The sequence below is a fragment of the Sciurus carolinensis genome, chromosome 7, assembly GCF_902686445.1.
Source record: "Sciurus carolinensis chromosome 7, mSciCar1.2, whole genome shotgun sequence".
NCBI lineage: Eukaryota > Metazoa > Chordata > Mammalia > Rodentia > Sciuridae > Sciurus > Sciurus carolinensis.
In genome coordinates this window covers 112520959-112548114 of record NC_062219.1, presented here as the reverse complement: position 1 = coordinate 112548114, position 27156 = coordinate 112520959, and the positions used below count along the sequence as shown (strand labels likewise).

The following is a 27156-nucleotide window of genomic DNA, read 5'->3' as shown; positions in this document are numbered from 1 at the left end:
TGGTGGCACAACAGAAAGAACCTTCAGCGGGTGAGGGCCCAGCCTTCAATCCTGGATCCTGAGCTGTGGTGCAATCTGGTTGGAGCTGCCAAGAGATAAAGCTGACCTGACAGGCACCCAGGAGAACAGGCTCTGTGCCCCAGGGACCTCCTCTTTCGACCTTAGAGCTCAGCTGACCAAGAGACTGGAGCTCACCTCCTGCACAGCCAGCTACCCTGTTGTGGTGGCCCAAGGCTCCCTTTCTTGGTCTCTGAGCTCTGATGTGTGAGTGCCAGAGCTACACAGTCAGTGACCTCTGAGCAAATGAACAGCAGCCCCTCCCCTCAGGGATGAGGCCAGAGAGGCCCAGGGAGGGCCTAGGTCTGGGTCGGCCCTTGAGGGCTGAATTCTGGCTGCAGACTCTCCACCCATCAGTCCACCCACTCCCGTCTCCATAGTCCAAAGGTCCAAAGATTGAGCTGTGCTAGGTACTATAAAGCGAGCCTGTGTGGGGGACGTCTGGTGGGTGGGCAGCATGGGCTTTGAGGAGCTGCTGGATGAAGTGGGTGGCTTTGGATTCTTCCAGCTGCGGAATGTGGCACTCCTGGCTCTGCCCCGAGTGCTACTACCTCTGCATTTTCTCCTGCCCATCTTCCTGTCTGCGGTGCCTGCCCACCACTGTGCCCTGCCTGGCACCCCTGACAACTTCAGCCACCAGGATGCATGGCTGGAGGCTCGCCTGCCCCGGGAGCCTGATGGCACATTTAGTTCCTGCCTCCACTTTGCTCACCTCCGGACTCTCCCCAACGCTACTCTGGGGAGAGAGACACAGAGTCCTGGGGAGCTGGAAGGAGAACCCTCCACAGTGCCCTGCTCTCAGGGCTGGGAATATGACCGCTCAGAACTCTCCTCCACCATTGTAACAGAGGTACCCAAACCCAGAGGGCAAGGGACATGTGAGTGTGATGGATCCATTTCCTTTTGTGGTAGCTGTGTGGGCATATGATACATTCCTTTACCTCTTAGAGTCTCAGTTTACCCATCTGTAGATAGGGTCCATGGATACAAAGTATTGAATTTAGTCCATGGCCTGCTGTAAGGGGCTGCAGTCAGGAGCTGCTGTTATCTTTTATGGTAATTAATGCAAGGAGTTGGGGCAGAGAGCTAAGTGCTGCAGTGGGGTGAAGAAACTGCAGAGGCCTCCCTTCTGCCTCCCTCCCTTCCTATTTTCTGGCTCAGGTCTGGGACTTACATAATCCCTCTGGAGGAGGAGGGTGAATGGAAGCAGAGTTTCCCAGGGGGGCTCAGGACTCCCGTGTCCTAGTCAAGGTACTCTGCAAGAAGCCCCTGAGGCTGTAGGAGGAGGGAACAGTTGGAGGGGGTTATTTTCTGGCACAGAGGTATCTATAAGAAGGCCCCAGAGTCTGGAGAGGGGCTTATACCTATGTGAGACCCTTGTCTGCCTGTCCTTGCAGTGGGATCTGGTGTGTGAGCGGAGAGGCCTGAACAGAGTTGCATCCACCTTCTTCTTCCTTGGTGTGCTGGTGGGGGCTGTGGTCTTTGGATACCTGTCTGACAGGTGGAGTGAGGTGTGGGGTGAATGAAGGAGCATCCTGGGGGGGACCCTCTCACACTAGCTGGGGTTATGGGCCCAGACTACCTATGTCTTGGAATCTCCACAGGTGGCTGACCCTGCACAACCCCTTTGCAGGTTTGGGCGGCGCCGTCTACTGCTGGTGGCTTACGTGAGTGTCCTAGTGCTGGGCCTGACATCTGCAGCCTCAGTCAGCTATGTCATGTTTGCCATCACCCGCACCCTCACTGGCTCAGCCCTGGCTGGTTTCACCATCATTGTGTTGCCACTTGGTAAAGCAGTCAAGAGCAAGGCAGGGCCTAGAGGACTGGAGGGAAGCTGTTGTAGTGAGTCAGACCATGTGGTCCTTGCTAACTTGTCTTCCTGTCTCTGGCCTGGCCTTGGGCCTAGAGCTGGAGTGGCTGGATGTGGAGCACCGCGTAGTGGCCGGCACCCTGAGCTCCACCTTCTGGACAGCAGGCACCATGCTGCTGGCACTGGCTGGGTACCTGATAAGGGACTGGCGATGGCTCCTGATGGCTGTCACCTTGCCTTGTGTCCCAGGCATCCTCAGCATCTGGTGAGGAATAGAGGCAGTTGGGGAGTGGGAGATAGAGGAAGCCAAAGACAGAAATTAATCAGAGATAAGATTTAAAGGCAGAGACTGAAGGATGAAGGGAAAAGAGAACCTGTAAGTGACCAAGAGACACTGAAAGAAAGAGAAACAGAGACCAAGGGAAAGGAGATGGCACAGGACAGTGAACAAACTAGTGAGTGACCCACCAGAACTGAAGCGACAGATGGTAGACACAGTGAGACCCAGCAAGGGAAAGCAAAAGAGACAGGAGAGATGTCTGTAAAGACAGAATCAAGCAGAAATGGAGGCTGACCCTCAGAGGAGTGGGAATGGGGCTGGGCCGCATGGTGGGTGGAGCTCAGACCAGAGGGGAGGGTAGGTAGTTCTTCCCTCCCAAAGGTGAACTGGGCATGTCAGTATGTCTGTTTCTCCTTTATCTTATGCTTTCCTGTCACCTGTAGGACAAGCGGGTGACTGGTGCTGAGCGCTAAGGTCTTGAGGGTGACACCAATTCAGTCGAGTAAGGAAGAGACCCCTCAGGCTGGGGGAGCTCCAGGCGTGCACAAAATAGCATGGGAAGAGGTGGGCCTCATCAGTTGTGCAGGGCTTGGGAAGCAGATGACATTCCAGGTACAGGGGACTGTGTGAACATCATCCTGGAGGTTGACAGCCTGTGATGTGCCCTGAAGGGAGATGTGGCTCACAGCACCAACTTTCTGGCTGAAGAGCCACCTGCCTGTCCCCTAGGTGGGTACCTGAATCTGCACGCTGGCTTCTGACCCAGGGTCGAGTGGAGGAGGCCCAAAGGTACTTGCTGCACTGTGCCAGGCTCAATGGGCGGCCTGTGGGTGAGGACAGCCTGAGCCAGGAGGTGAGAGTGAAGTTTGTGTGTGTGAGCATGCACACATATGAGAGGCTGTGTCAAGTGTCCCTCCCTGGAGGTCCACTGTATGTGATAGGAAAAGCCCTTTCCTAACTCTATAGGCTGCCCTACCTGGCTCTCACATCCTTCACTTATGGTCCCTCCTTCTGAGCTCCCATGTACACCTCCACCCATACCACTGAAGAGGGGAGGAACAGAGGTCCAGAGAGAGAGATGAGAGAGAGAGAGAGAGAGAGAGAGAGAACGCGCAAAGGAGCACATACCCAATATGCCCTGTTGAGAACATCTTTAATATCATCACCATCTCACCTCTTCTCCCATCAGGCCCTGAACAGAGTGTCCACGGGGGAACAGGTGGTCCCAAGACCATCCTACCTAGACCTATTCCGAACGCCACAGATCCGGCACATCTCACTGTGCTGCATGGTGGTGTGGTAAGGAGCGGGTGACTTGGATCTGGTAGGGAGGAACAGACTCCTGGATTGTGCTGAGTATGAAAAGAGTGACAGATAAGAGTGTAACTGTGGAGGGCATGAGGATTAGCCTCTAGGGGCAGTCGAACTGGGGAGGTCAGCAACCGCTGGATTTGAATTCAGGTTCTGCTATCTCCTGTGTGACCTTGGACAGCTCCCGTCCGTAAAACCGGCAGCGGTTAGTTGCCACGCCACAGGGTTGCTGCTAAGATTAGGGTAAAGTCTCTTCGGTCACTGACACATGCTGCACCCTCCGGGGTGGGAGGATTACGGATGGTGGGGAAGTTCCAGGCAGCGGGCTCTGTGGCCGTGGGGCTCGTCCCTCTAAAAGACCAAGTCTTCCCGAGAGGACAAAGGCGAATGGGGACAGAGGCTTGGTGCACTGTAACTCCTTTCAGGTTTGCAGTAAACTTCTCCTATTATGGCCTGAGTCTGGACTCATCCGGGCTGAGGCTGAACGTGTACCAGACGCAGCTGCTGTTCGGTGCAGTGGAGCTGCCCTCCAAGCTGATGGTCTGTCTGCTGATACGCCGTGTCGGACGCCGGCTCACGCAGGCCGGAACACTGCTGGGCGCGGCCCTAACCTTCGGTATCAGATCGCTGGTGTCCTCCGGTAAGCAGGTCCCACAGACTCCGCCTGCCCGAGACCCCGCCTCCCGGACACGAAGCCCCGCCCTCTCCCGGAGCTCCGACTCTACGCCAGCTAGGCTCAGCCCCGTGTGCTTCCCATCCCGGGAGTTTTGGGCATTCCCAACCTCTCATTGCCGGAACCCCTTTTCCTTCAGAGGCGAGTTCCTGGAGCACGGCCCTGATGGTGATGGGGAAAGGTTTCAGTGAAGCCGCCTTCACCACTGTCTATCTATTCACTTCAGAGTTGTACCCTACAGTGCTCAGGTGAGGGGACCCCGGAGCAGGGCTCCCACGCAACAGATCTAGGGTCGGGACTTGCCACGTGCCTTAACTCGCACGCTTACGCACACTGTCCGTCTGCCTCGGATTCTTTACACCACACCCAGAATATAAGGCTAGTCAGGGCTTTGTTTAACCAAGACTAGGAGGAGGTGGGGCATTTTTTGTGACCCTGAACCAAGTAATCCTCTTGGTGCATTGGTTAGAAGAAATCCATCCCAAGAAGCCCCATCTACCCACCCCATCCCATTCATGGCTGGCACAGCAGAGCTGTCCTTGGGGTTCTCTTTACAGAAGTACAGGGATCCTTTCAGCTAGCTATTGGCAGGTGGGGAGATGAGTCTGAGGCATCTGGCGTAGACTTGAGTCTGTTTTAACACCACCACAGCGACTGTGCAACCTGCTGACCTGACCCTCCACTTCCTTCCACACTAGTCTTTCCCAGTCTGATAACTTTTCTTTCAGTGGCACCTGATTGGTACCGTGTATAAATGGGGACCCCGTCCTTTGGTGGGTGCTGGTTTGGGCTCATGGCCTGGGGGTGGGTGTGAGGTTCTAGCTTTTTTAGAAAGCTAGAAAGGGGGTCTGGAAAGGGGGTAGCAGGGCTTGCTAACTCAGGAGGGGAGCCTTGTGAGGCATGACTCCCAGTAAGTGTGAGAACAAGCTGCCTCTCTCCTCTCTCTGATTAGACCAACAGGAATGGGGCTGACTGCACTGGTGGGTCGGCTAGGGGGCTCTTTGGCGCCATTGGCGGTCTTGCTGGATGGAGTATGGCTGTCATTGCCCAAGCTTGTTTACGGGGGGATTGCCCTGCTGGCTGCCTGCACTGCCCTCCTGCTGCCAGAGACAAGGCAAGCACAGCTGCCAGAGACCATCCAGGATGTGGAGAGAAAGAGGTGTGTACACAGGACTGTGTATGCGTGAGCACATGCAAATGGATGCAAGTGCTCAGGATTCAGAGGGGAAGACTTTTGCACAGGTGTACTTGGTGCATGTATATGAGTGTGCACAGGTGAGTGTTTCAGGGTACATGCCTGGGTATGTGAACCATGTGCATAAAACTGTGAGTCTATACATGTGTGCATGCTCGGCTATGTCTACACATCAGGGATGCATAGAAGCATGTGTGAGTCACTTGTGGGAGTACATGTTTGTATTCCAGGAGCTGGGGAGAGCCCTGGGCCAGCCTGATGGGGCTGGCTGGGGTGTTAGCCTCCAGGACTAAGCCCCATCACTGCTCCTGACTCCTTCCTCCCCAGTGTCCGACCCAGTCTTCAGGAGGAAGAGATGCAGGTCCAGAACTGAGTGGGATTGGGGAAAGTCCTCCAGAGAAGCTCTACAGCAGGGGCTGAGAAAACAGAAGGTCAGGCTTTTGTGACCAGGGCTGGGGGCATCAGAGCCCTCTGCCTAGGGATGAAGTTGCCATTGATGCCCTCTGCCTGTGCTCATCCAGCCTTGAGTATTCAGCCTCTTGCAACAGGACAACCTCCCAGACTGCAGTGGATTGCTGCAGATTCTGGGCACCCATCTAATGACTGGGGGAATTCTGTAAATAAAGGTACCTCTTGAGTTGGGGCATCAGTGAGGAGCTTTGGGAAGACCCCTGATGGGAAGCCACTAAGTTGGTCCTGGGCTCTGATCAGTTTGGCCACTGATTTTCTGTGTGACCATGGGCATGTAGTTTTCCCTCTCTGGGCCTCAGTCTATTCATCTCCCAAATGGATAAGGAAACCTCTTAACAGACTTTATAAGATCTACTGTCATGCTCAAATTAAAGAAGGTGATTTTTCTGGAGACGGTGCTAAAGAAGGGACTGCCCTGTGATGCTTTCTGGTGCCAGTGGGGCTAGTGGGCATGCAATCCACTGTGTAGGGCTAGAAGCTGCCCAATCTCAGGCACTCTCCAGGGTAACTCCCTTCCCGCTAAACCCATTGTCTAGATTTCATACTCAAAGAAGAATTGAAGGCATGGGAGCCAACATTTTATTGGAGAAGCCACAGAGGCGTAGACTTAATGAACAAAAGTTTGATGATGCCCTTGAAGCTCCAGAATTTACTGGGAAAAGGGATGGGAAGACCGGGGGCCACCATTCAAAGTGGGGTGGCCTATGTTCCTTAACCAGATAGGAATGGAAAAGGGGAAAATTTGCAAAGAAGGTATAGATTCTCTGGCCTACCATGGAGCCCACAGGATCTCACCTTCCCCCAACCCCACAGAACTGGAGAAATCTGTAGCTCCCATTGGACCATGGAGGGGATGGTGGGAAGCCTGAGTTAGGGTGACCTCTCCTGTGAGCGACTCATTTGGGTTTTATCTCCACTGGGTCATAGATGTAGCAGCCCACATCGCCAATGTTCACACCTGAGAGAGAGAGCCCTATCACCAAGGGCCTTGGGTGTGGAGGGTGTTGGGTTCAGGGCTTCAGGGAATTGGGAGGGGTCTGGGTATGTTTGACCATAGGGGACATTGTCCACACATCCCCACAGACCATGTACATGCCATACTTTAGGTCTGCTGTTGGGGTGGGGATGCCCACCTTTGGGACCAAACAGGTAGCCGTAGCAGGGGATGTGGCAGTATGGGACACCATCATGCTAGAACACAGAGACAAAGATTACTTTCTCAGTCTGGTTCTTTTCCAAGGTCCAGCCTCCTTCCTCCCAACATAACCCCCCATTCCTGTCTTGTTCACCTCAGCATGACTCCCAGGAGTCAGGGTCTTCCGGCAACGCTGGCACCTCAAACAGGGTCGGTGCCAGTTTCTGCCCAAAGACATCACCTTCTCAGCTGGTAGTGGAGAGAAGTGGTAGTTCTTCCATTCTCAGGGAAAGGCAGGGAGACCCACCTGCCTTGGACCACCTCCCTGCCCCTTGCTGCCCAACTAGTGTTTCCCTCCCCAAGCTTTCCATTGTCACTTACCAAAATAGACTGGTTCCCCACAGCCAGGGCACTGTGAGGTCTCCCCAGTGAACGTCTTCATGTGGGGTGGGCCTTTAATGGGAAGAGGCCCTGGCTAGGACTGTGGTTTGGGCCAGACCCTGAGCAGGGCCCACCAGAACCTGCCTGCCCATGCCATTGTCATTTTCCCAAACCCCTGCTCATCCCAGAGCCCTCCTCCCAGGCAGCTGTGAATCTGCCTTCCTTGAACCCAGAGATGAACCCCCTCTGACCCACATTCTGCCCAATCTCTAACTGTATTAGGGACTATCTGCTGCTTCCTTTTTTTTTTTTTTTTTTTTTTTTTTTTTTGCACCAGGGATTGAATCAAGAGGTACATTACCACTGAGATACATCCCCAGACCTTCTTTAAATTTTGAGACAGGGTCTCACTAAGTGGCCTTGAACTTGCAATCCTTTTGTCTCAGCTTTCCAAATTACTGGGATTACCACTGTGCTCATCATTCCTTGTCATTTGTGCAAGAGTTCAGGTGCCCACCAGCCCAACTCAAACTGTCAGCAACTCAATCCTCAGGAAACCTGAGCTGATATAGGAACTGACTGGGGCAGGGGTGTCAGATGTTGGGGAGCATGGTGTCATTGCTCCATGGAATGGAGTGGGAGGAAGTAACAGGGACCAGAGGAGAGAAGTTGATGTTCCTGAGGGCCTGGATCCATCCTAAAGATCCCTCACTTTAGATCTTTCCTTCCATGGTCCTGGCCTAGGAAAGAGGCCTGAGTTCCAGGCCAGTTTTGGCTCTCTGACTAGCTGTGTGACTACACAATCATTTGTTCTCTCTGGCCCTTAGTTGCCTCACATGTAAAGTGATAATACCATCTGCCCAATTTACTTCTTAAGCTCAGAAGCTGACAGGGAGTATCCAAAAAGGGGCATGGGTAGAGATTTTTCCAAGGACAGAGTTGTAGGAATGTAAAGCGGAGGACTGGGTAGAAGACTGCCACTGAGACTCAACTTTTACTGCAAACTGAGGGTCAGGAGGAGGAGCAGGAAATGCTGAGGCCCAGGCTCACTTACTTTTCTTGCCATGGAGGAGGCCAGTCCTTGGCCTAGGGGGGCTGAAGCTGCTGGGGTTGAGGGGAGTGATGCTGGCTGGGGAGGGAGTGGGAGGATTGTAGAGATAGGAGCCCACACCACCAATATTCACCCCTGCAGAGAGGAGGAGGAATAGGGAAGATCAGGGCCTGGTTCCCAGCCACAGGGAATGTTTTGTTGCCCTGGCCCCTTCTAGGCTGGTACTTACCTCTGGGTCCAAAGAGAGCCCCATAGCATGGTTTATGGCAGTATGGTCTCCCATTGTGCTGGGCAAAGAGGGAAGGAGGTCACTCAAGGTCAAGGGGGCCATGCCCCACATGCCTTCCCCAAGAGAAGCTGCCAGGTGGGTCTTGGAGGGATGAGTGCTGGGCTGGTGTGCCAGAGTGTCATTGTGATCCAGGGAAAGCAAAAGCAGGCCAGGAGGCAATGCTATTCCCAACCCCCTCAGAGCCTTGGAGTCATGGTACAACTGAGGCTCCCCAAATCCTGGCTGGTGTGAGATGTACCAGGTGGGTAGCCCTGAGATTGCCTGTTGAAGTAGACTTTGGCAGGGTAACAGGCTGAAAGTGGGGGCTGGGGTGGGATTAAGTGGGTTGGTGGGTGACAAAGGACTGTGTGCTCTGGCCAAGCCTCACCTCTGCATGGCCACCAGGAGACAGAACAGTGTGGCAGCGCTCACATTTCAGGCAGAAGCGGTGCCAATTCTTGCCCAGGGAGCTCACTTTTTCAGCTGTTGGGGACAAGGTTGTACTGGCTTCGAGGAGCCAGGCCAAGCACCAGACGCCACCACCCCACAGCTCCAGCCCTCTAGGGAAACGAGTCCAGCCTCCCCTGCTCCTTAGAGACCATGAAGTGTCTCTGGGAGTCCAACTCCACCCTGCCCCAGCGTCATGCACCCCACACAGCTCTCGGAGAAGGGGAGGCGGATCATATACCACGACAAAAAGGAAAGGGTATCTGGAACCATACTATGGCCAGCCCTCACATCCCCAGGGAACCCAGTGGTTCACGCTCACCCCATCCTTCCCCCCACTCCTCAGCCCCAGCCTCACCAGCCTCACCAGCCTCACCAAAGTAAACAGGTTGCTGGCAACGTGGGCAGATCCAGCTCATGGCTCAGCTTGCTTGGGGAAGCAGGCTCCCCACACTAGACACCGCTGCAGGGCTCTGTTACATCGGCTCCACCCACTGCTCAGCTGTGAACCCACTGAGCTGTTGTGGTGTTCATTTGACACCAGAATTTAGAACCATTCCACCTGGGGGATGTAGGCAATTTCTCAGTCACTTCAAAGAGCATTAAGTCCTCCAACCTATGAAGAGAGAGGACCCTGAACCCTAGTGGGCTCTGAACTGGGAGGGGAGGGGGAAATGAAGATGCCTAGATGAGTGGCTCTAGTTTCCTGAGTTGGTAAGGGAGGACAATGTCTACAGTGCAGATGGCATGAAAACACCTCAAAGCGAGGGCAGGCATTCTTTGAAGTGGTATAATTACCCCCTTGGTAGTCTAGCAAGTGGGTGGTTTGTTTTGCTTTGCTTTTTGTAGTACTGGGGATTGAACCCAGGGTTTGGCACATGCTGGGCAGGTGCTTTACCACTGAGCTACATCCCCAGTCCTAGCAAGTAGTTAAGAGCAACAGAATCTGAAGACCATCTCTGCTACTTACTCTATGGTAGGCAAATTATTTACCATCCCTCTGCCTCCATTTTCTTATCTGTACAATGAGTATCATGATAACACTTTCTCCCTCATAGGACTGTTATGAGAATTGGATGAGTTAATATTTGTGGAGTACCCAAACAGCTTCTGGCACTTAAATACTATAAAAGCAATAACTATCACTATAAGTTCCTTAATGAACTCAAGACTCTTAGTCTGGAAGCCTCAAAACATGGTCTGTATAGAATCAATGGCTTGTTCATAAAATTATAATGCTTATTAAATTTAAAAATACAAACACCAATTCACATATTTCTAATTTAGTTTGCTTTAAGATTTAAAATATTTGTTAAAAGTAGCTCAATGCTGTTTCAAAGAATGCTTAGAGAAATTTACCCATGAAATGGGAGAAGATATTTGCAAATCATATATTTGATAAGGGTCTAGTAACCAGAATACATAAAAAACTCTTATAATGCAAACAGTAAAAAGACAAACCAATTAAAAAAAGGCAAAGAGTTTGAATACATATTTTCCCAAAGAAAAACATTCAGTGTTACATAAAATGTTCTTCAAACACTTGAAGAGATGTTCAACATCTTTAGTCATTAGGGAAATGTAAATCAGGACCACAATCACAATGAGGTACCATTTTAAACCCAGTTGGATGGCTATAATTAAAAAGATAACATGCCCAGTGCAGTAGCATGTTAGTTCCAGCTACTTGGAAGGCTGAGGTAGGGGGACTGCAAGTTCAAGGCCGGCCTGGGCAACTTACTAAGACTGTCTCAAAATAAAAAATAAAAAAGACTGATCATTGGGCTGGGGCTAGGGCTGGGGCTGGGGCTGGGGCTGTAGCTCAGTGGCAGAGTGCCTGCCTAGCATGTGTGAGGCACTGGGTTCAATCCTCAGTACAACATAAAAATAAATAAGTAAAGACATGCTGTCCATCTACAACTATAAAAAAAGCAAAACAAAATTGATCATGTAGTTCAGTGGTAGAGTATTCCTGGATTCAATCTTCAGTACAAAATTTTTTCATATTTATACACATACATATGTACATACACATATGTGTATATGTGTGTATACATACATACATGTATGTATATATCTGTATATAACACAAATGTTAACAAGGTGATGGCAAAATTGGATACCTCATACATTGTTGATGACAATATAAAATGGTACAATCACTTTAGAAAATGGCCTGGCAGTTACCCAAAAAGTCAAATATACAATTTGCCATATCACCTTGTACTTCTATTCTTAGGTATACCCAAGAGAAATGAAAATATGTCCACACAAAAACTCGTATATGAATGTCTGTTGTAGCACTATTCAGTGGCCAAAAGGTAGAAACAACCTAAAACCCTTCAATTGATAAATGGATAAACAAAATGTGGTATTATCTATATGAAAGAATATTATTCAGTCATAGAAAAGGAATGAAGTAAAAAATTTCCAAAAAAAGGAATGAAGTACTGATACATGCTACAACATGAGTAAACCATAAAATCATTAAGTCAAAGAAGCTAGATGCAAAATACCGCATACTGTACAATTTCATTTATATGTCACTTTACCAATTCCTGCCTAAATACAGAACCCTTTATCTACTAAATATCAGGCTATCAGCCTCAAGCACTCTCTCCTACAGCACCATCCTTTACTAGAGAGTAGAGGGGCCCAGTCCACGAAAGCTGTTTTCCTGCCTGAGTGCTGAACCAAATGAGGGAAAAAAGGCAAACAGAAACTCATATATTGTCTTTAGTATTCATAATATTGATAATAGCTAGGGTGCAGCTTAGTGAGAGAGTCAAATGGGTCTGCCAACTTCCTGCTTACCTCTCTGAATTCAGACTAGGCTTATCTGCCTCCATAATCTGTGAGCTCCATGAAAGTAGGGATCAGGGCTGCCTGGCCAACCACTGTGTACGTTTCCAGTACCTTCCTCAGTTTCTGGACACAGTGCTCAATGAACATTTGCTGATGAATAAGTTATTTATAAGTCCCCTTCAGGTGTGAGTAGATGAGTGCTAATGAGAGAGATGTGAGAATAAGGGAGGATTGGTAGGATTTGAGAGTTGGTAACAACAAAAGTCCTGGAATGAGGGAATCTTAGCTGCCTAGGTTTAAGGTCTTAGGAGTTTCTTTCTTCTTCTCTCTTTTTTTTTTTTTTTTTTTTTTTTTTTGGTACTGGGGATTGAACCTAGGGTGTTTTGCCACTAAGCTATTTCACTCACCCTTTTTCTTTTTTCATTTTGCCAAGGCTGGCCTTGAATTTAAAATCTTCCTGCCTCAACCTCTGGAGTCACTGGGATTATAGGTGTGTGTCACCACACCCAACCAAAGGTGTTTCTTTATATGAAAATCGACATACATGATGTAAAACGGTGAATATAATTTAAATTCACCCTGATTATATATACTAGGTAACTAATAAAGTTAAAAAAAAAAAAAGAACTGAAATTTGCTTTGGCAGCTAACCAGTTCCACTATTTATAGTCATTCACAAGACCTTAGTAATTAAGCTTAATTAGCACAATTTATTCCTATCATTAAATATGTGACAAATGAGAAAATGTGAGAAAGTGTTATGTAAACTATAAACTTTTTATATGTGGCTGCTATTATGTGTCAGGTTAACTTTGCAGTGAGTTTGTTTATAATTATAAACTCCTCCTGTTTTATGTCTTTGTAGACTTGCTCCAATACACAGTGGCATATGTGTGATTTTAAGGCACTATCAAGAACTTTGTTCCTAAATGAATTTTGAAAGGAAAATCACCACGTTCTGGTAAGTTAATGAAAAATCAGTCTTAATTTTTTATACTTTTAGGTTTTTTAAAATCTTACTACTTAGACCCTTTGTGCTTTCAAACTGCATGCCCCCTCCAACTAGAAAACTTTGCTTTCTGTGGTTCATATTACTTAAATTGAACAAAAGAGACAGAGAGTAAGTGTGTGTGTGGATCAGTGATAGAGTACATACCCTGTATTCAATCTCCAGTAACAAAACCACAAAAAAACAGGTACACACAAAACAGAAACAGACTGAATTTTCTTTCTTAAAAACACACCCCTGGGACTGGGGTTGTGGTTCAGTGATACAGCACTTGCTTAGCATGTGTGAGGCACTGGGTTCAATTCTCAGCACTGCATATAAATAAATTAAAAAAAAAAAAAAGGTCCATCAACAACTAAATAAATATTTTAAAAAACACGTCCCCCTACCTGTAGAGAATTGTTGTGTATAATCACATATCATCTATGACTCTGGCAAGAATCTGCTGGATTTTTTTCCTTGTTTTCCAGCATCATCTTGCCATTATATGAACCTTTGAGAGAACTCTATATAGCTACTAATGGTTAGCTGCTTGGAACTATTGAGGGGGCTATATTTTGTGATTAGTGTCATTAACTGGAGTAATTCTAAAGTAAGCCTTTAGGAAAGGACCTTCTAAACCCTTTGCCATGATGCCTTCAATCTATGCTTGTGAAGAAATCAATAACACTAGTCAATGCTGATTTTCCAAACAAAGAGGGATTTGGATTCTGAAGTATCACTTGGAAATGTGTATATAATCTGAGAGTATATAAAAATAACTATGTCCAAATACTTTGTACCATAAAATGTATTCATATTCTAATAAAAATGTTTTCATATCTGAGTAGAAAAAGAGAGAAATAAAATTCGTTGGTCAGCTTGCTTATAAATCTGATAGGTGGTGTCAATGCTCCTTGAAGTTGATGTAAAGTACTAGAAACTTCCTCATTTTCATGCTAAGATCTGGAAGGTAATTTATAGTTTTATATATCTATAATAGAATATATAAACATATTTTATATATATTTATATGTTAGTGTATATAAATATTATATACCATGTTATATATAATATACACACACATATGAATAGCCCCTCCAGTTCATAAATGAGGCTAAAACAACGTAATCTTAAGAATTCAGACAAATGCAAATTTTTTTTAGGTACTGGGGATTGAACCCAGGGCCTTGCACATGCTAGGCAAGCACTCTACCACTAAGCTAATTTCTAGCTCTCCCTCCCTCACTCTACTACTAAGCTACACCCCAGACTGCCTGTCTTCCTTCCTATTTTTTAAATATTGAGACAGGGTCTTGCTAAGTTGCCCAGCCTAGCCTTGAACATGTCATCTTCCTGCCTCAGTCTCCTAAGTATCTGGGACTACAAAGATGTACCACCACAAATGTCTGGCAAATGTCTTATCTTTTATAGAGGAGTCTTTCATTTCCTCTATGAAGCTCAAGGTCACAGAATCAAGAATTTTTAACCTCTTCCCAAATGCAAATGATTGGAATTTTTCTCTTCTAGTTTTTAGAACAGGCAGGACTGTAAGGTCCTTACTTGTAATCCCCAATCTCCTGCCAAACGTCCCCACGGTTCAGTAGGGACAAGAACATGAAACTCAACTCTTGATAAAAGCCTCAAAAAGAGCTGAGACTGGTTTGCATCCTGTAAACCCAGCCACTCGGGAGGCTGAGGCAGGAGGATCTCAAGTTCGAGGTCTCTTTGGGCAACTTAGTGAGGCCCCTATCTCAAAATTTAAAAAGGTTGGAAATATAGCTTAGCGGTAAAGCACGCCTAGGTTCAATTCCTAGTAACCTCCCCACACATAAACACACACCAAAAAAGGCTACAAACAAAAAAGGGCACTGAATCTTTACAATTTATATAGGACATTTAAATTTTCTACTTAGAAGCATTCCTTTAGAAAACCTCATCTTTAGCTGGGCACTGTGGTCCATGCCTGTAATCCCAGTGACTTGGGAGGCTAAGACAAGGAGGATGGAGAGTTGGAAGCCAGCCTTAGCAAAAGTGAGGCACTAAGCAACTCAGTGAGACCTGTCTCTAAATAAAATACAAAATAGGGTTAGGGATGTGGCTCAGTGGTTAAGTACCCCTGAGTTCAATCACCAGAACCAAAAGGAAAGAAAAGAAAACCTCATCTCTCTCTCCATACCACATTAATTCAACTTAGTCCAGATGATTCATTAGAGAGACTCTTCTTTCCTTTGGTGACCTTATGGCCTGGCCTGGTTTAAGTATCCCACCCATCTGACAACAGGTACCTATAATACCAGATTTTTTTGTATTATAAGGAAAGATACATTCTCACTTTCTAGATTAAGAACATTTAAGGACTATGGCATCTTTTTTTTTTTTTTTTTTTGTACTGGGATTGAACCCAGGGGCACTAACCACTGAGCCAGTGACTCAGCCCTTTTTTTCTGTATTTTATTTAGAGACAGGTCTCGCTGAGTTGTTTAGGGCCTTGTTAAATTGCTAAGGCTCGCTTTGAACTTGCAATCCTCCTGTCTCAGCCTCCCAAGCCACTGGGATTACAGGCATGTGCCACCATGCCTAGCTGGACTATGGCATCTTGAGATTCTAGGGATTGCCTCACTTCTAAGTGGAGAGACCTCCTTAGCCAAGCAGAACTGAGGGTCTGGGGAAAAGAGATTCCTGATGACATCTCTCACCTGGGTCTACCTCTGACTTGGTTTCTTAGTTACCAAGCCATAAACTATCCCTCATCCTTTGTTTTCTTAAGATTGTTGAGGTCAGGTTTCTGATATTCACAACCAATAATATAACATGCACATTTATGCAGACAGAAATGTTTCTTCTTGTATAAAAAATTGTAGTGTTGTGTAAAGTTCTGACACTGTAGAAAGTTTTACATATATATTTTCTTAATGTATGATTTTTCAAGATAATCTTATAGAAACAAAAAAAAGCAATATGGGAGGAAACAAGGAACAAAAAAGATATGACATATAGAAAACAAAATGGTAGAAGTCCTTTCTTATCAGTAACCACTTTAAAGGTAAAAATGAACTAATCTCACCAATTGCTAGGGTCTAAATGTTTGTTTGCCTACCTCTCCCCAATAAATTCACATGTTGAAACCAAATTCTTAATGCAGCAGGAGTAAGAGGTACAGCCTTTACAAAACCACATTTCAAAACTTATGGGATGCAGGAAAACTGTGCCAAGCAGGAAATTATATTTGCAAACATTTAACTTTACAAAGAAGAAAGATCTCAAATAAACAACCTAACTTTACATGTTGAGAAACTAGAAAAAATGCAAATTAAACCAAAAGCTAAAGGGGAAACAAAATAGTAAAGATTATGAAAATTTTCATAGAGAATAGAAAAACATTAGAGAGATTAATGACCAACAATTGGTTCTTCATTTGAAAAGACTGACAAAATGAACAAAACTTTTGGCTAGACTAATAAAAAGAAAGCATACAAACAAAATTAAAATCAGAAATGAAAATGTGGGTACTGGGCATAGTGGCACATTGCCTCACTTATTTGGGAGGCTGAAACAGGAGGATAGCAAGACCTAGCAAGACCTGTCACAAAAAAATTAAAATAACTCAGTGGTATAGCACTTGCCTAGCAAAAGCAACAACAACAAAGAAGAAAGTGGGGAACATTACTACCAACCATCCAGAATAAAAAAGATTATAAGAGAATATTTTAAAAGATTATAAGAGAATATTAAAAATTTATCCCAACAAATTTGAAAATCTAGATGAAATGAACAAAATCCTAGAAACACACGAATTGAAAGAACAGATTCAAGAGTAAGCACAGCTGGGTGTGGAGGCGCATGCCCATCATCTCAGTGGTTCAGAGGCTGAGGCAGGAGGATTGCAAGCTCAAAGACATCCTCAGTAACTTAGCAAGGTCCTAAGCAATTCAGCAGGACCCTGTCTCTCATAAAATATAAAAAAGGGCTGGAGATGGGGCTCAGTGGTTAAATCTCTGGTACCAAAAAAAAAAAAAAAATGCAGAAAATCTGAATAGACCTATAATAAGTAAAGAGATTGAATCAATAATTAAAAATTCCCCTGCAAAAGTCCAGTACCAGTTGGTTTCACTGGTAAATTCTACTAAACATTTAAAGAAGAATTAATATTGAGTACTCAAATGCTTCTAAAATATAGGAGAGAGAACACTTCTAAGTCATCTATAAGGTGAGCATCACCTTCATACCAAAGCTACACAGATACCACGGGGGGGAGGGGGAACTATAGACCAAAATTTCTTATGAATACAGATGCAAAAATTCTCAATAAAATAATAGCAAACTGAATCTAAGAGCACATTAAAAGGGTTATACACAAGTAGGATTTATCCCCGGAATTTAAGAGTAGCTCAACACAGGAAAATTAATCAGTGTAACACTATATATACATCACATTAATGGTATGAAAGAAAAAAACAAACACATATGATCACCTCAACTGTCATAAAAATATTGATGAAATACAATACTTTTTCATAATAAAAATTCTTAAGACACTAGGAATAAACATGATACAAAGCATTTAGGTAAAACCTGCTAACATATAACTCAATAGGGAAAAACAAAGTTTCTTCTGGCCAGGTGTGATGGAGCAGAACTATAATGCCAGTTACTTGGGAGGCTGAGGCAGGAGGATTGCAAGTCAAGGTCAGCTTAGGCAATTTATCAAGACCCTGACTCAAAATTAGAAAAGGGTTGGGGGTATAGCTCAGTAGTAGAGTCCTTGCTGAGCATGTGCAAGAAAGACCCTAGATTCGATCCCCAACAGAAAAAAAAAAAAAAAAAAAAAAAAGGGAGGAGGAGGAGGAAGGAGAAGAAGAAGAGGAGGAGGAGGAAAAAAAAGGTCTTCTTCCTCAGAAACAAGACAAGGGCTGGGGTTTTAGCTCAGCAGTAGAGTACTTGGGTTTGATCCTCAGCATCACATAAAAATAGATAAATAAAAGAAAGGTATTGTGTTCATCTATGACTTAAAAAATTAAAAAGAAACAAGACAAGCATGCTACCTTGCTTAACCAATCCTATTCAACATTGTACTGAAAGTTCTAAGTACAGCAATTAGGCAAAGAAAAAGAAATATATCAAACTGGAAAGGAAGAAGTGAAACTATAACCTATTCTCAGATGACATGATGCTATGTGTTTAACTCAGGAGTTGGGCATGGTGGTGCACGCCTGTAATACCTGTGACTTGGGAGGCTAAGACAGGAGAATCACGAGTTCGAGGCCAGTCTCCGCAATTTAGTGAAGCCCTCAGCAACTTAATGAGACCCTCACTCAAAATTAAGTAAATTAATTTTAAAGAAGGATGGGGATGTGGCTCAGTGGTAAAGCATCCCTGGGTTAAATTCTCAGTGCCAATCAATCAATCATTAAAATTTCCCAAATAAATCATTAAAAAACTTACTAGAACAAAGCCAGGCACAGTGGAGTATGCCTATAATCCCAGCAACTCAGGAGACTGAGGAAGAAGGATGGCAAGTTTGATGCCAGCCTCAGTAATTAGTGAAGCCCTACGCAACATAGCAAGACCCTGTCTCAAAATAATAAATAAATAAAAGGCCTGGAGAGGTAGCTCAGTGGTAAAGCACCACTAGGTTCAATCCCTGGTATCCGAACAAAACCAAAAACCCCTATTAGAACCAATAAATGAATTCAGCAAAGGTTAACACATGGAATTAGTTGTTTCTACATACCTTCAATGAATAATTTGAGAGAAAAGCAAGAAAATAATTACACTAAAACAGCATACAAAAGAATAAACTACTTAGAACTAAATTTAAACATGGAGGTGAAAGATATACACAGAAAGTATAAAATGCTGGGTTTTTTTTGGTTTGTTTGTTTGCTTTTTTTGCAGTGCTGGAGATTGAACCCAGGCCTCACATATGTTAGGCAAGCACTCAACAACTAAGCCACATCCCGAGCCCTAAAACACTACTAGAAGTAATTAAATAAGACCTAAATAAACAGAAAGGCATCTAATATTCATGGATTAGAGAACTTAATATTGTTAAGATAGCAGTATTATCCAAAGCAAATCACAGATCCAATGCAGTCCCTTCCAAATTCTAAGGCTTTTTTGCAGAAATGGAAAAGCCAATTCTCAAATTTACATTAAATTCTAATTGACCCAAATAGCCAAAATAATCTTAAAGAAGAAAGTTTGTGGACTCAAACTTTTCAATGTCAAACTTACTACAAAGCTACAGTGATCAAAATAGTATGGTACTGGCATAAGGACAGACATATAAACCAATGGAATAGAATGAGAAGTCCAGGAAGAACTCCATAATCTGTAGCCTATTGATTTTCAACAGGGGTGCTATGACCATTCAATGAAGAAGTTTCTTCAGTAAATGGTATTAGGATATCCACATGCAAAACAATGAAGCTAGCCCAGTGAGATGATGCATCTTGTAATCCCAGCAACTCAGGATGTTGAGACAAGAGGAATCCAAGTTTGAGGCCAGCCTCAGCAACCTAACGAGACCCTGTTTCAAAATAAAAAATAAAAAGGGCTGGGATGTGGCTGCGTGGTTAAGTGCCCCTGAGTTTAATCCCTGATACAAAAAAAAAAAAAAAAAAAAAAATCACAAGTTGAAGCCTGGCCTGGGGAATTTAGTGAGACTCTGTCTCAAAAAACAAAAACAAAGAACTCCACAGGAATGTAAGTCTTCATGAACTTGGATCTGGCAATGGATTCTTAGATTATGACATCAAAACCATGAGCAATAATAAATAAATAAATTAGGCTACATCAAAATTTAAAACTTTCGTGTATCAAAAAATATTATCAAGGAAGTAAAAAGACAACCTAGAAATGGCTATAAATCATCTGATAAAGACCTAGTATCTAGAATATGTAAATAATTTTTATAATTCTACAACAAAAAAAATTTTTTAAATGGGTAAAAGCCAAACACATTTCTCCAAAACAGGTATACAAATGGGCCAAAAAAAAACCACATGAAACAATGCTCAATATCATTAGGTATTAGTGAAATGCAAATCAAAACCAAAAATGAGATATTAGCACAGTTATATTTTATAAGAAAACAGCAAGTATCATGGAAAAATTCAAACCATTGTATACAGCTGGTAGGAATGTAAAATGGTTTGGTGTTGTGGAAAATTATCTGTCAGTTCCTCAAAGAGTTAAACAAAAGGCCTGGGGGTGCAACTCAGTGGTAGAGTTCTTACTTAGCATGTATGAGGCCCCGCATTCCATCCCTTGCACAAAACCAAATAAACATAAAATACCATATATCTAGAAATTTCCACTTTTAGGTATATATTGAAAATAGTTGAACAAACAAATATTTATGCATAAATGTTCATAGCAGCACAATTCACAACAACCAAAATGTAGATACAACTCAAATGTCCACCAACCGGGCTGGGGTGTGACTCAGTGGTAGAGCACTTGCCTAGCACATGTGAGGCACTGAGGTTGATCCTCAGCACTACATAAAAAAAAAATAAATAAAATAAAGGTATTGTGTTCATCTACAACTAAAAAAAATTAAATAAATAAATAAAACAAGGTATTGTGTTTATCTACAATTAAAAAAATTTAAATGCCTACCAACAAATAGATGGATAAATAAATTATATTTATTATTATATTATATTTCACACCAGTGGAATATTATTCAGCCATAAAAAAGAATGAAAAACTGCTCCATGCTACAATCTGAATGAACCTTAACAACATTATCCTAAGTGAAAAACACGGACACTAAGGCCACAAATTATATGGAAATATAACTTGTAGGAAATATCCAATATAGGGAAATCCACAGGGATAGAAAGAGTAGTGACTGCTAGGGGCTGGAGGAAAGTGAGAACATGGACTAATGTATACAGGATTTTATTCTGTGATGATGAAAATATCCCAAGTTTATGATGTGAATTTTACTTTATTAAAAACATACCCCTAGGGCTGGGGTTGTAGCTCAGTGGTAGAGCACTTGCCTAGTATGTGTGAGGCACTGGGGTTGATTCTCAGCACCACATAAAAATAAATAAAATAAAGGTCCACTGACAACTAAAAAATTTTTTAAAAATACACTTGTGATAGCAGAATATTGGTTACTTTGGGAAAGAAGTGACTGGAAATAGTTGAGATAGGATCAGGGATTTTGATCATTTTCTTTTGGGGGGAGGTTTTGGGAATTGAACCTGGGGGTTTCTACCACTAAGTTACATCCCCAGTCCTATTTTTTTATTTCGAGACAGGGTCTTTTTAATTGCCCAGCTGACCTCAACTTGCAATTCTCCCAGCCTCCTGCATTGCTGGGACTATAGGCATGTGCCACCATTCCTGGCTCATAACCACGTGTGTGGTTGTGTGTGTGTGTGTGTGTATGCACCCATGCTACTGAGGATTAAACGCAGGTGAGCTCTACCAGTGATACATTCTCCAGCCAGTTTTATTCTCTGAGACAGGGTCTTGCTAATTTGCCTAGGTTGGCCTTCTCAAACTTGTGATCCTCCTGCCTCAGTCTCCTCAGTTCATACTTTGAAAAAAATGTTTATAGACACAATGCCTTTATTTTATTTATTTATTTTTATGTGGTGCTGAGGATTGAACCCAGTGCCTCACATATGCTAGACAAGGGCTCTACCACTGAGCTACAGCCCCAGCTCCCATACTTTTTTTTGTTACCAGGGATTGAACCCAGGAGTGCTTAACCACCGTAGCTACTTCCCCAGCCTTTAAAATTTTTTTTATTTTGAAACTACCTTGCTACATTGCTTATAGCTTTGCTAAATTGCTGAGGCTGATTTTGAACTTGCAATCCTCCTGCCCCAGCCTCCTGAACCACTGAGATTACAGGTGTGCACTACACTGCCTGGTTTATCTTCTATTTTTGATTGGTGTTGGTTACCCAGGTATGTTCACTTATGAAAATTATTTAACTTAACAATTGTCATGTGTGTTCTTTTTATTTTTAAAAAATTTTTTAGATGTTGATGGACCTCTATTTTATTATTTAGATGTGGTGCTGAGAATTGAACCCAGTGCCTCACACATGCTAGGCAAGAGCTCTATCTCTGAGCCACAACCCAGCTCCATGTGTGTGCTTTTTTAAAATATAACATTATACTTTAATATAAACGTTTATTTTTTAAGTTACATGTCCCAGCAATTTTATTCCTAGGTATACACCCATGAGAACTGAAGACATGTCCACATGAAAACTTGTACTTGGACACAGCAGCATTTTTCACAATATCCCCAAAGTGGGAATAACTAAGTATCCATCAACTAATAGATAAACAAAACATGGCATATCCCTATAAGGGAATATTTTTCAGTCTTAAAATATAATAAAGTTCACATGGGTGAATGTTGGGAACATTATGCTAAGTGAAAGCTAAACATGAGAGACCACATATTGTATGACTCCATTTACGTGAAATTTTCAGAATAGGTAAATCCATAGAGACAGAAGCAGACTGGTGAATGCTGGTCTTGGGAGTAGCTTTAGAGTAAAGGATATGTTGCTGATGGATACATGTTTTTGTTTTTGTTTTTTTGTGGGGGATCAATGGAAATGTTTTGGAATAGTGGTGATGGTTTTACAGCCTTGAAGATATTGAAATCAAAGAATCATACACTTTAAGATGGTAGATTTTATGTTATGTAAAATTTAATATTACATGAATCATATCTCAATAAAAATCTTAAATATTTCATCATTCATGTGAACTCTAGCCTATCAAATAAAAGAAGTCCAAAGAGGAAAACACTATTAAAAATGTACTCTTCCCCTTTGCCCACCCCCAGATCAATACACCTTAGATACAGACTTTAGATAGTACTAGAGAACTGAGATGTAAGTAGCAAAACAGGGGCTTGGAGGTATAACTTTGAGGCAGAGTGTAAAATGAAAACTTGTGACCAACACTCTTGATTGTCCCTGGGAAGAGGAATGTGATCGTTGATGAGAAACAGATCTTGGCTGGAACAAGGGAGAGAAAGTGGTAGTGACAAGTGTTGGCAGCCCTGGCACCAGGCTGCTTTCCATTGCTTCATCTACAGGGTAAGGCCTTAGGAATGAGTAGTCCTTAACTGATAAAATCCCAGTACCAAGAGGTCCTGAGATACTATTTACCCATTTACTTTTTATTCTACTGATGACTTTGGTTATACATTATATATATATATTTTTTTTAATATCTGTAGTGTCATGAGTATTTCCAAGTTACCAAGAACACAGATTTAAGTAGTAAGCTAGGCTTCCAGGACCCTAAAAGAGGTTGGATTTGCAAATTAGGAACAAAACTAAGATAAGTTTTCTGGGTAAATCTGGAACTGGGACAGCTCAGATTTAAATGAAATGAATCTGAGTTTAAAGGACTTAAAATTCAATTAAGTTACTTTAAGTTCTGGTTCTCTTTTCCACTGTGCTGTGGAGTCCACAGTTACAAGCACAAAAGGGAGTATAAGAAGTCCAGCATTTTAGATACAGAGTAAGAAGTTTCCTTGGCATTTTGGAATGATGCTTGCCTGCTCCTGTGTACCAGATGTTTGCTTCTTTTTTTCAGTACTGGGGATGAAACCAGGGTGCTCTCCCACTGAGCTACATCTCCAGAACTTTATTTATTCATTTGTTTATTTACTTATTTTTGAGACAGGGTCTCACTAAGTTGCCAAGGCTGGCCTTGAATTTGCAATCCTCCTGCCTCAGCCTCCCAAGTTGCTGGGATTACACATGTGCACCATGGGTCTGGCCTAGACGTTTCATGTGTGTAGGAAAGATAATAAGACTTTATGGATACTGATGACTGCTGTCTCATATCCCAGGACTTTTTCAAGCATCTCCTCTGTGACATCCCTCTTCCTTGAGCCTCCTTTGCTTACTTATACCCTACTCCTCTAAGGTCATATCCAATTTTACCTTAATCCTTGCATGGATCATTAAGGGAGGGTAGAACCAAGATAGGAGATGTTCTACTTACTGGAGATATTGTGGCAACAGGGCTAGGAAAAATGGAAAGGCCTGAAATCCACGGTTTTAACATAAATATTATAGCATCAAGTGAGGTGGAAGTTTAATAGTTTATTCAATGCTAAATGGGTACAGAATGGCAAGACTAAAATACACACCCTCTATGTCCACTCCTGTCTTGTTCCTCCTCTACTGGGACAAAGAGACACACACATATATATACAGATTTGTTCACCCAACTCACTATTACCTAGCAGCTAAAATGACAGGGCTTTCTCTATAACCCATTCCTGCCCTGAGCAGCCATACCCACCTTCTTGAAGTCCGACCCTGGAGGTGACTGCTTACTGGCCACAAGGGCGCTCAACATTTCCATGGTCTCTGTGGTTTCTATTCCTGATTCTCTGGAGCAGAAATATCTGCTGCGGTCCTTCCTTTAGGAAATGTGAAGAGTTCTGGAATTGCCCCTGAAAAGAAAAGAATATAGGTGGGGTTAGAGTCAGTAACAATGTGATCATAACCATTCTTATATAGGTAGGCTATAGGAAGGAACCTCAGCAGGGCAGAGTATCAGAGAGAAGATGAAAGAAAATACCTCATATGGTCATTTCTTTGTTACCTTTCTCCACATCCTCTACCTTTTGTTCTCCCATTATGTAACTCTATTTTCATCCTGCCATTCACTTTCCTTAAACATACTCATTTCCCTTATTTTGTGAAAAACTCCTTTCTCTTCTGATCTCCCAAGAATAGAAGTAACAAAAGCCTGTAAAGCTTTAAATCATTACATATGCACTATCTTCCATTCTTTGCATGTGGGACTATGATATCTTTTGTGAACCTGCATTAAAGCAAGCTTTGTGAAGACAAGTATCTTGATTATATAACTTAAGTTCCAGTGCTTGTACATTAGAGATATGCACAATCAGCCAGCTCAACAGAGGTAGAGGCAAGAGAAGGAGAGGAGGAAGAGAGGAAGAACGGTAGGAGTTCCTTGAAGATATGCTGCCCAGTATTGATGGGGGTACAATTAGGAAATCTTGAAGGAAAAACAGTAGGGTCTGTCTGTAATGATGGAAAGCAGATGAGAGGAGTGAAGACAAACATGCACCGTAGGAGAGACATAACTTTAAAAAAAAGTTGTTTTTTTTTTTTTAAATAAATTTAAATACATAGAAACTTACAGAAGGGGGGAAAAAATCCAAAACCCAGCCTAAATTCTATAGCACCAGATAACCCTTACTGACATAAACGTGATAACTTTTATGTACATGTGTGTATGCATGTATTTTATGTGCATAAAATATTTTATATAAAACCATTTTTATGGTCAGAAGGTTGAAAGACAACAGAAAATATGAAATAAAAGTAAAAGCATCCCTCCTAAGAGATCCTTTTTTTGGTTGTTTCCATCAAGAAATGATATTGACAGTTTGTTTTGATGAGATGACAAGAGAATGTTGGATGATAAAAATGCTGAATCATTCCTTCAGCTACATCAGAGGGATATGGGGTTTGACTAACTTCAACATACTTATCTAGCTGGAAGGATAAAGGGAGCCATATGAAAATTAGAGCCCTCACCTCAAAACTTTTTTTTTTTTTTTTGGCTTATTTTCAGGTCAGTTTACCCTCCTCCCCATATTTATTTTCTCTTCTAGGAGATGCAGGAGTAGTGTGTCCCCCTTCTAGCACCAATACTATTCCAGAATACTATTGAAATAGGGGGACCACTGGTATCCTTGATATGAACTCATTGTTTTTAATGGTGTTTTGTATGCAAAGATTCAGGGCAGAAGCAAGAAGACAGTTGGCTTCTGGAGAGGTAGGCACCAGGAAATACAATCAGCAATTAACAGTTTAACCCACTTAGAAATCACTAAATATTATCAATCAGTTAATAAAAACAGCTACTATTACCACAAGATTCTTTGAATTAATTTTTATTAAGCACCCTCAATGTGCCAGGCAACTGTGCACTGTGAATACAATGATGGAAAACACTAAGCAAAGATGACTTCCTGTTTTGGAGAGTTTATAACGCAGTTGGGGGGCAGGCATATGTTAATCAAAGATATACATAAATGTAAAATTACAACGATGTTAAGTTTCATTGTAAGTTCAATGCTTAGTTTATCAATGAATACTGCTATTGTGTACAAATCTTCATTAAAAATTACATAAACATTATTGCAAAATTGTTCTAAATAAGAAGAAATGTGCTCACAATCCCAAACTATCTCTGTGCCTATAGTCTCACAAAATTTATTAATAAATGAAGATTCTGTTGAAGTTCTCATTCTGGACCTGGTAGGTAAGCTTTATTGAAGTGAAGACAACCAAGATTTAGAAATATATTTAAAAAACAGACAAAACAAAAACAAACCACCTCAATTATGTTATAGACTATTTGTTCTCTGAATCCTTCCCTACTTTAAAAAAAAAAAAAGTAACACACACACACTTCCTATGCCTATTGGAGGTTAATAAGCTATATGTCCACTCCCTACCCAACTACTCCCTTTTTTCCTCAGTCTGTGAACCTGGAAATCTGTTAGACATATATATTCTGGTATGCTGTGTTTTCAAAATTGTAACCAATTTTTAAATTTCTTTTAGAGAGATGAAGTGGTATGGAGTAAGGTGGGAATACTTTGATATATTATTCTGTAGTATTAGCAGAAAGATAATTAAGAGTATTAATTACCCTATAATAGAACAGTCATGAAGAAAGATGGTTTATAAAACAGGAAGTCTCCACTCACAAAACCAAGGGGAATTTTTAATGAGTTATTTATACAACTTAGGTAAAATTAGGAGTTCACCCACATTTAAACATAATTGCTAATCATTTGTTCTCAGTTGAGGGATTCAGATAACAATCATTCCTGATGTTTGTAGAAATTTAAAACAGTTATATGATACCATAAGCCACATGTAAAGATCAGGACCCATTCCTTGCTGGTGCCTTGTCTCTAAGTTGAAACTTTATTCAGTACCATGAAAGTAGTGAATAAAATTATGCCCTACCTTTAGGTGTCAGCTACAAGTTAGATCTCTACTTTCCTTTCACATGTCTTCTCTGGATAAGCTTCAAAGCAAGCTAAGATTCCACTGATCAAAGAGGAAGAAGCCAGCAATGCTTTCTGCTTAGTCTACAGAATCCTGAAAGCTCTCCCTCTGCTGGATCAGGGCAGATACAAAAAGTGACATTCCTTCGACTCAATGAATTCCTTTTCTAGAAATTTTAAGTGAACATTCTAGAAAAAGCCCAAACTGATAACT

The 27156-nt window shown here is 42.9% G+C and overlaps 2 protein-coding genes across 6 annotated transcripts; one reads left to right on the top strand and one right to left on the bottom strand.

The window, feature by feature from the left end:
* Window positions 1–477: 477 nt before the first annotated feature.
* Slc22a7 (solute carrier family 22 member 7) lies at window positions 478–26114 on the top strand. Of its 5 annotated transcripts, none has more exons than XM_047557403.1 (11): window positions 478–907; window positions 1455–1568; window positions 1662–1845; window positions 1964–2132; window positions 2877–3000; window positions 3337–3446; window positions 3884–4098; window positions 4271–4379; window positions 5084–5290; window positions 12750–12845; window positions 25533–26111. In XM_047557403.1, exons 1-10 carry the CDS (start codon window positions 515–517, stop codon window positions 12811–12813), a joined length of 1689 nt encoding a protein of 562 aa, XP_047413359.1. In that variant the 5' UTR covers window positions 478–514; the 3' UTR covers window positions 12814–12845; window positions 25533–26111. The 5 variants fall into 5 exon arrangements, with proteins under 5 accessions (XP_047413359.1, XP_047413363.1, XP_047413364.1 ...); XM_047557407.1 differs by having other exon boundaries at window positions 1455–1558; window positions 1691–1845; window positions 25533–26110; XM_047557408.1 differs by lacking the exon at window positions 1964–2132 and having other exon boundaries at window positions 1455–1558; window positions 1662–1724.
* Window positions 6314–9597, bottom strand: Crip3 (cysteine rich protein 3). Its single transcript, XM_047557410.1, has 8 exons — window positions 9456–9597; window positions 9021–9115; window positions 8594–8651; window positions 8368–8499; window positions 7314–7385; window positions 7087–7181; window positions 6931–6988; window positions 6314–6755 (listed from the first exon to the last, which is right to left on the bottom strand). Exons 1-8 carry the CDS (start codon window positions 9496–9498, stop codon window positions 6694–6696), a joined length of 615 nt encoding a protein of 204 aa, XP_047413366.1. The 5' UTR covers window positions 9499–9597; the 3' UTR covers window positions 6314–6693.
* Window positions 26115–27156: the final 1042 nt, after the last annotated feature.

Bases quoted from the DNA above. Each gene is read 5' to 3' on its own strand.
- Slc22a7 (XM_047557403.1), top strand. From the start codon at position 515: ATGGGCTTTGAGGAGCTGCTGGATGAAGTGGGTGGCTTTGGATTCTTC. The intron at 908-1,454 runs GTACCCAAACCC...CTGTCCTTGCAG, and splicing joins CCTCCACCATTGTAACAGAG to TGGGATCTGGTGTGTGAGCG. The intron at 5,291-12,749 runs GTGTGTACACAG...ATGTCTTTGTAG, and splicing joins CAGGATGTGGAGAGAAAGAG to ACTTGCTCCAATACACAGTG.
- Crip3 (XM_047557410.1), bottom strand. From the start codon at position 9,498: ATGAGCTGGATCTGCCCACGTTGCCAGCAACCTGTTTACTTTG. The intron at 8,500-8,593 runs GTAAGTACCAGC...TCCTCTCTGCAG, and splicing joins GGCTCTCTTTGGACCCAGAG to GGGTGAATATTGGTGGTGTG. The intron at 6,756-6,930 runs GTGGGCATCCCC...TCTCTCTCTCAG, and splicing joins CTACCTGTTTGGTCCCAAAG to GTGTGAACATTGGCGATGTG.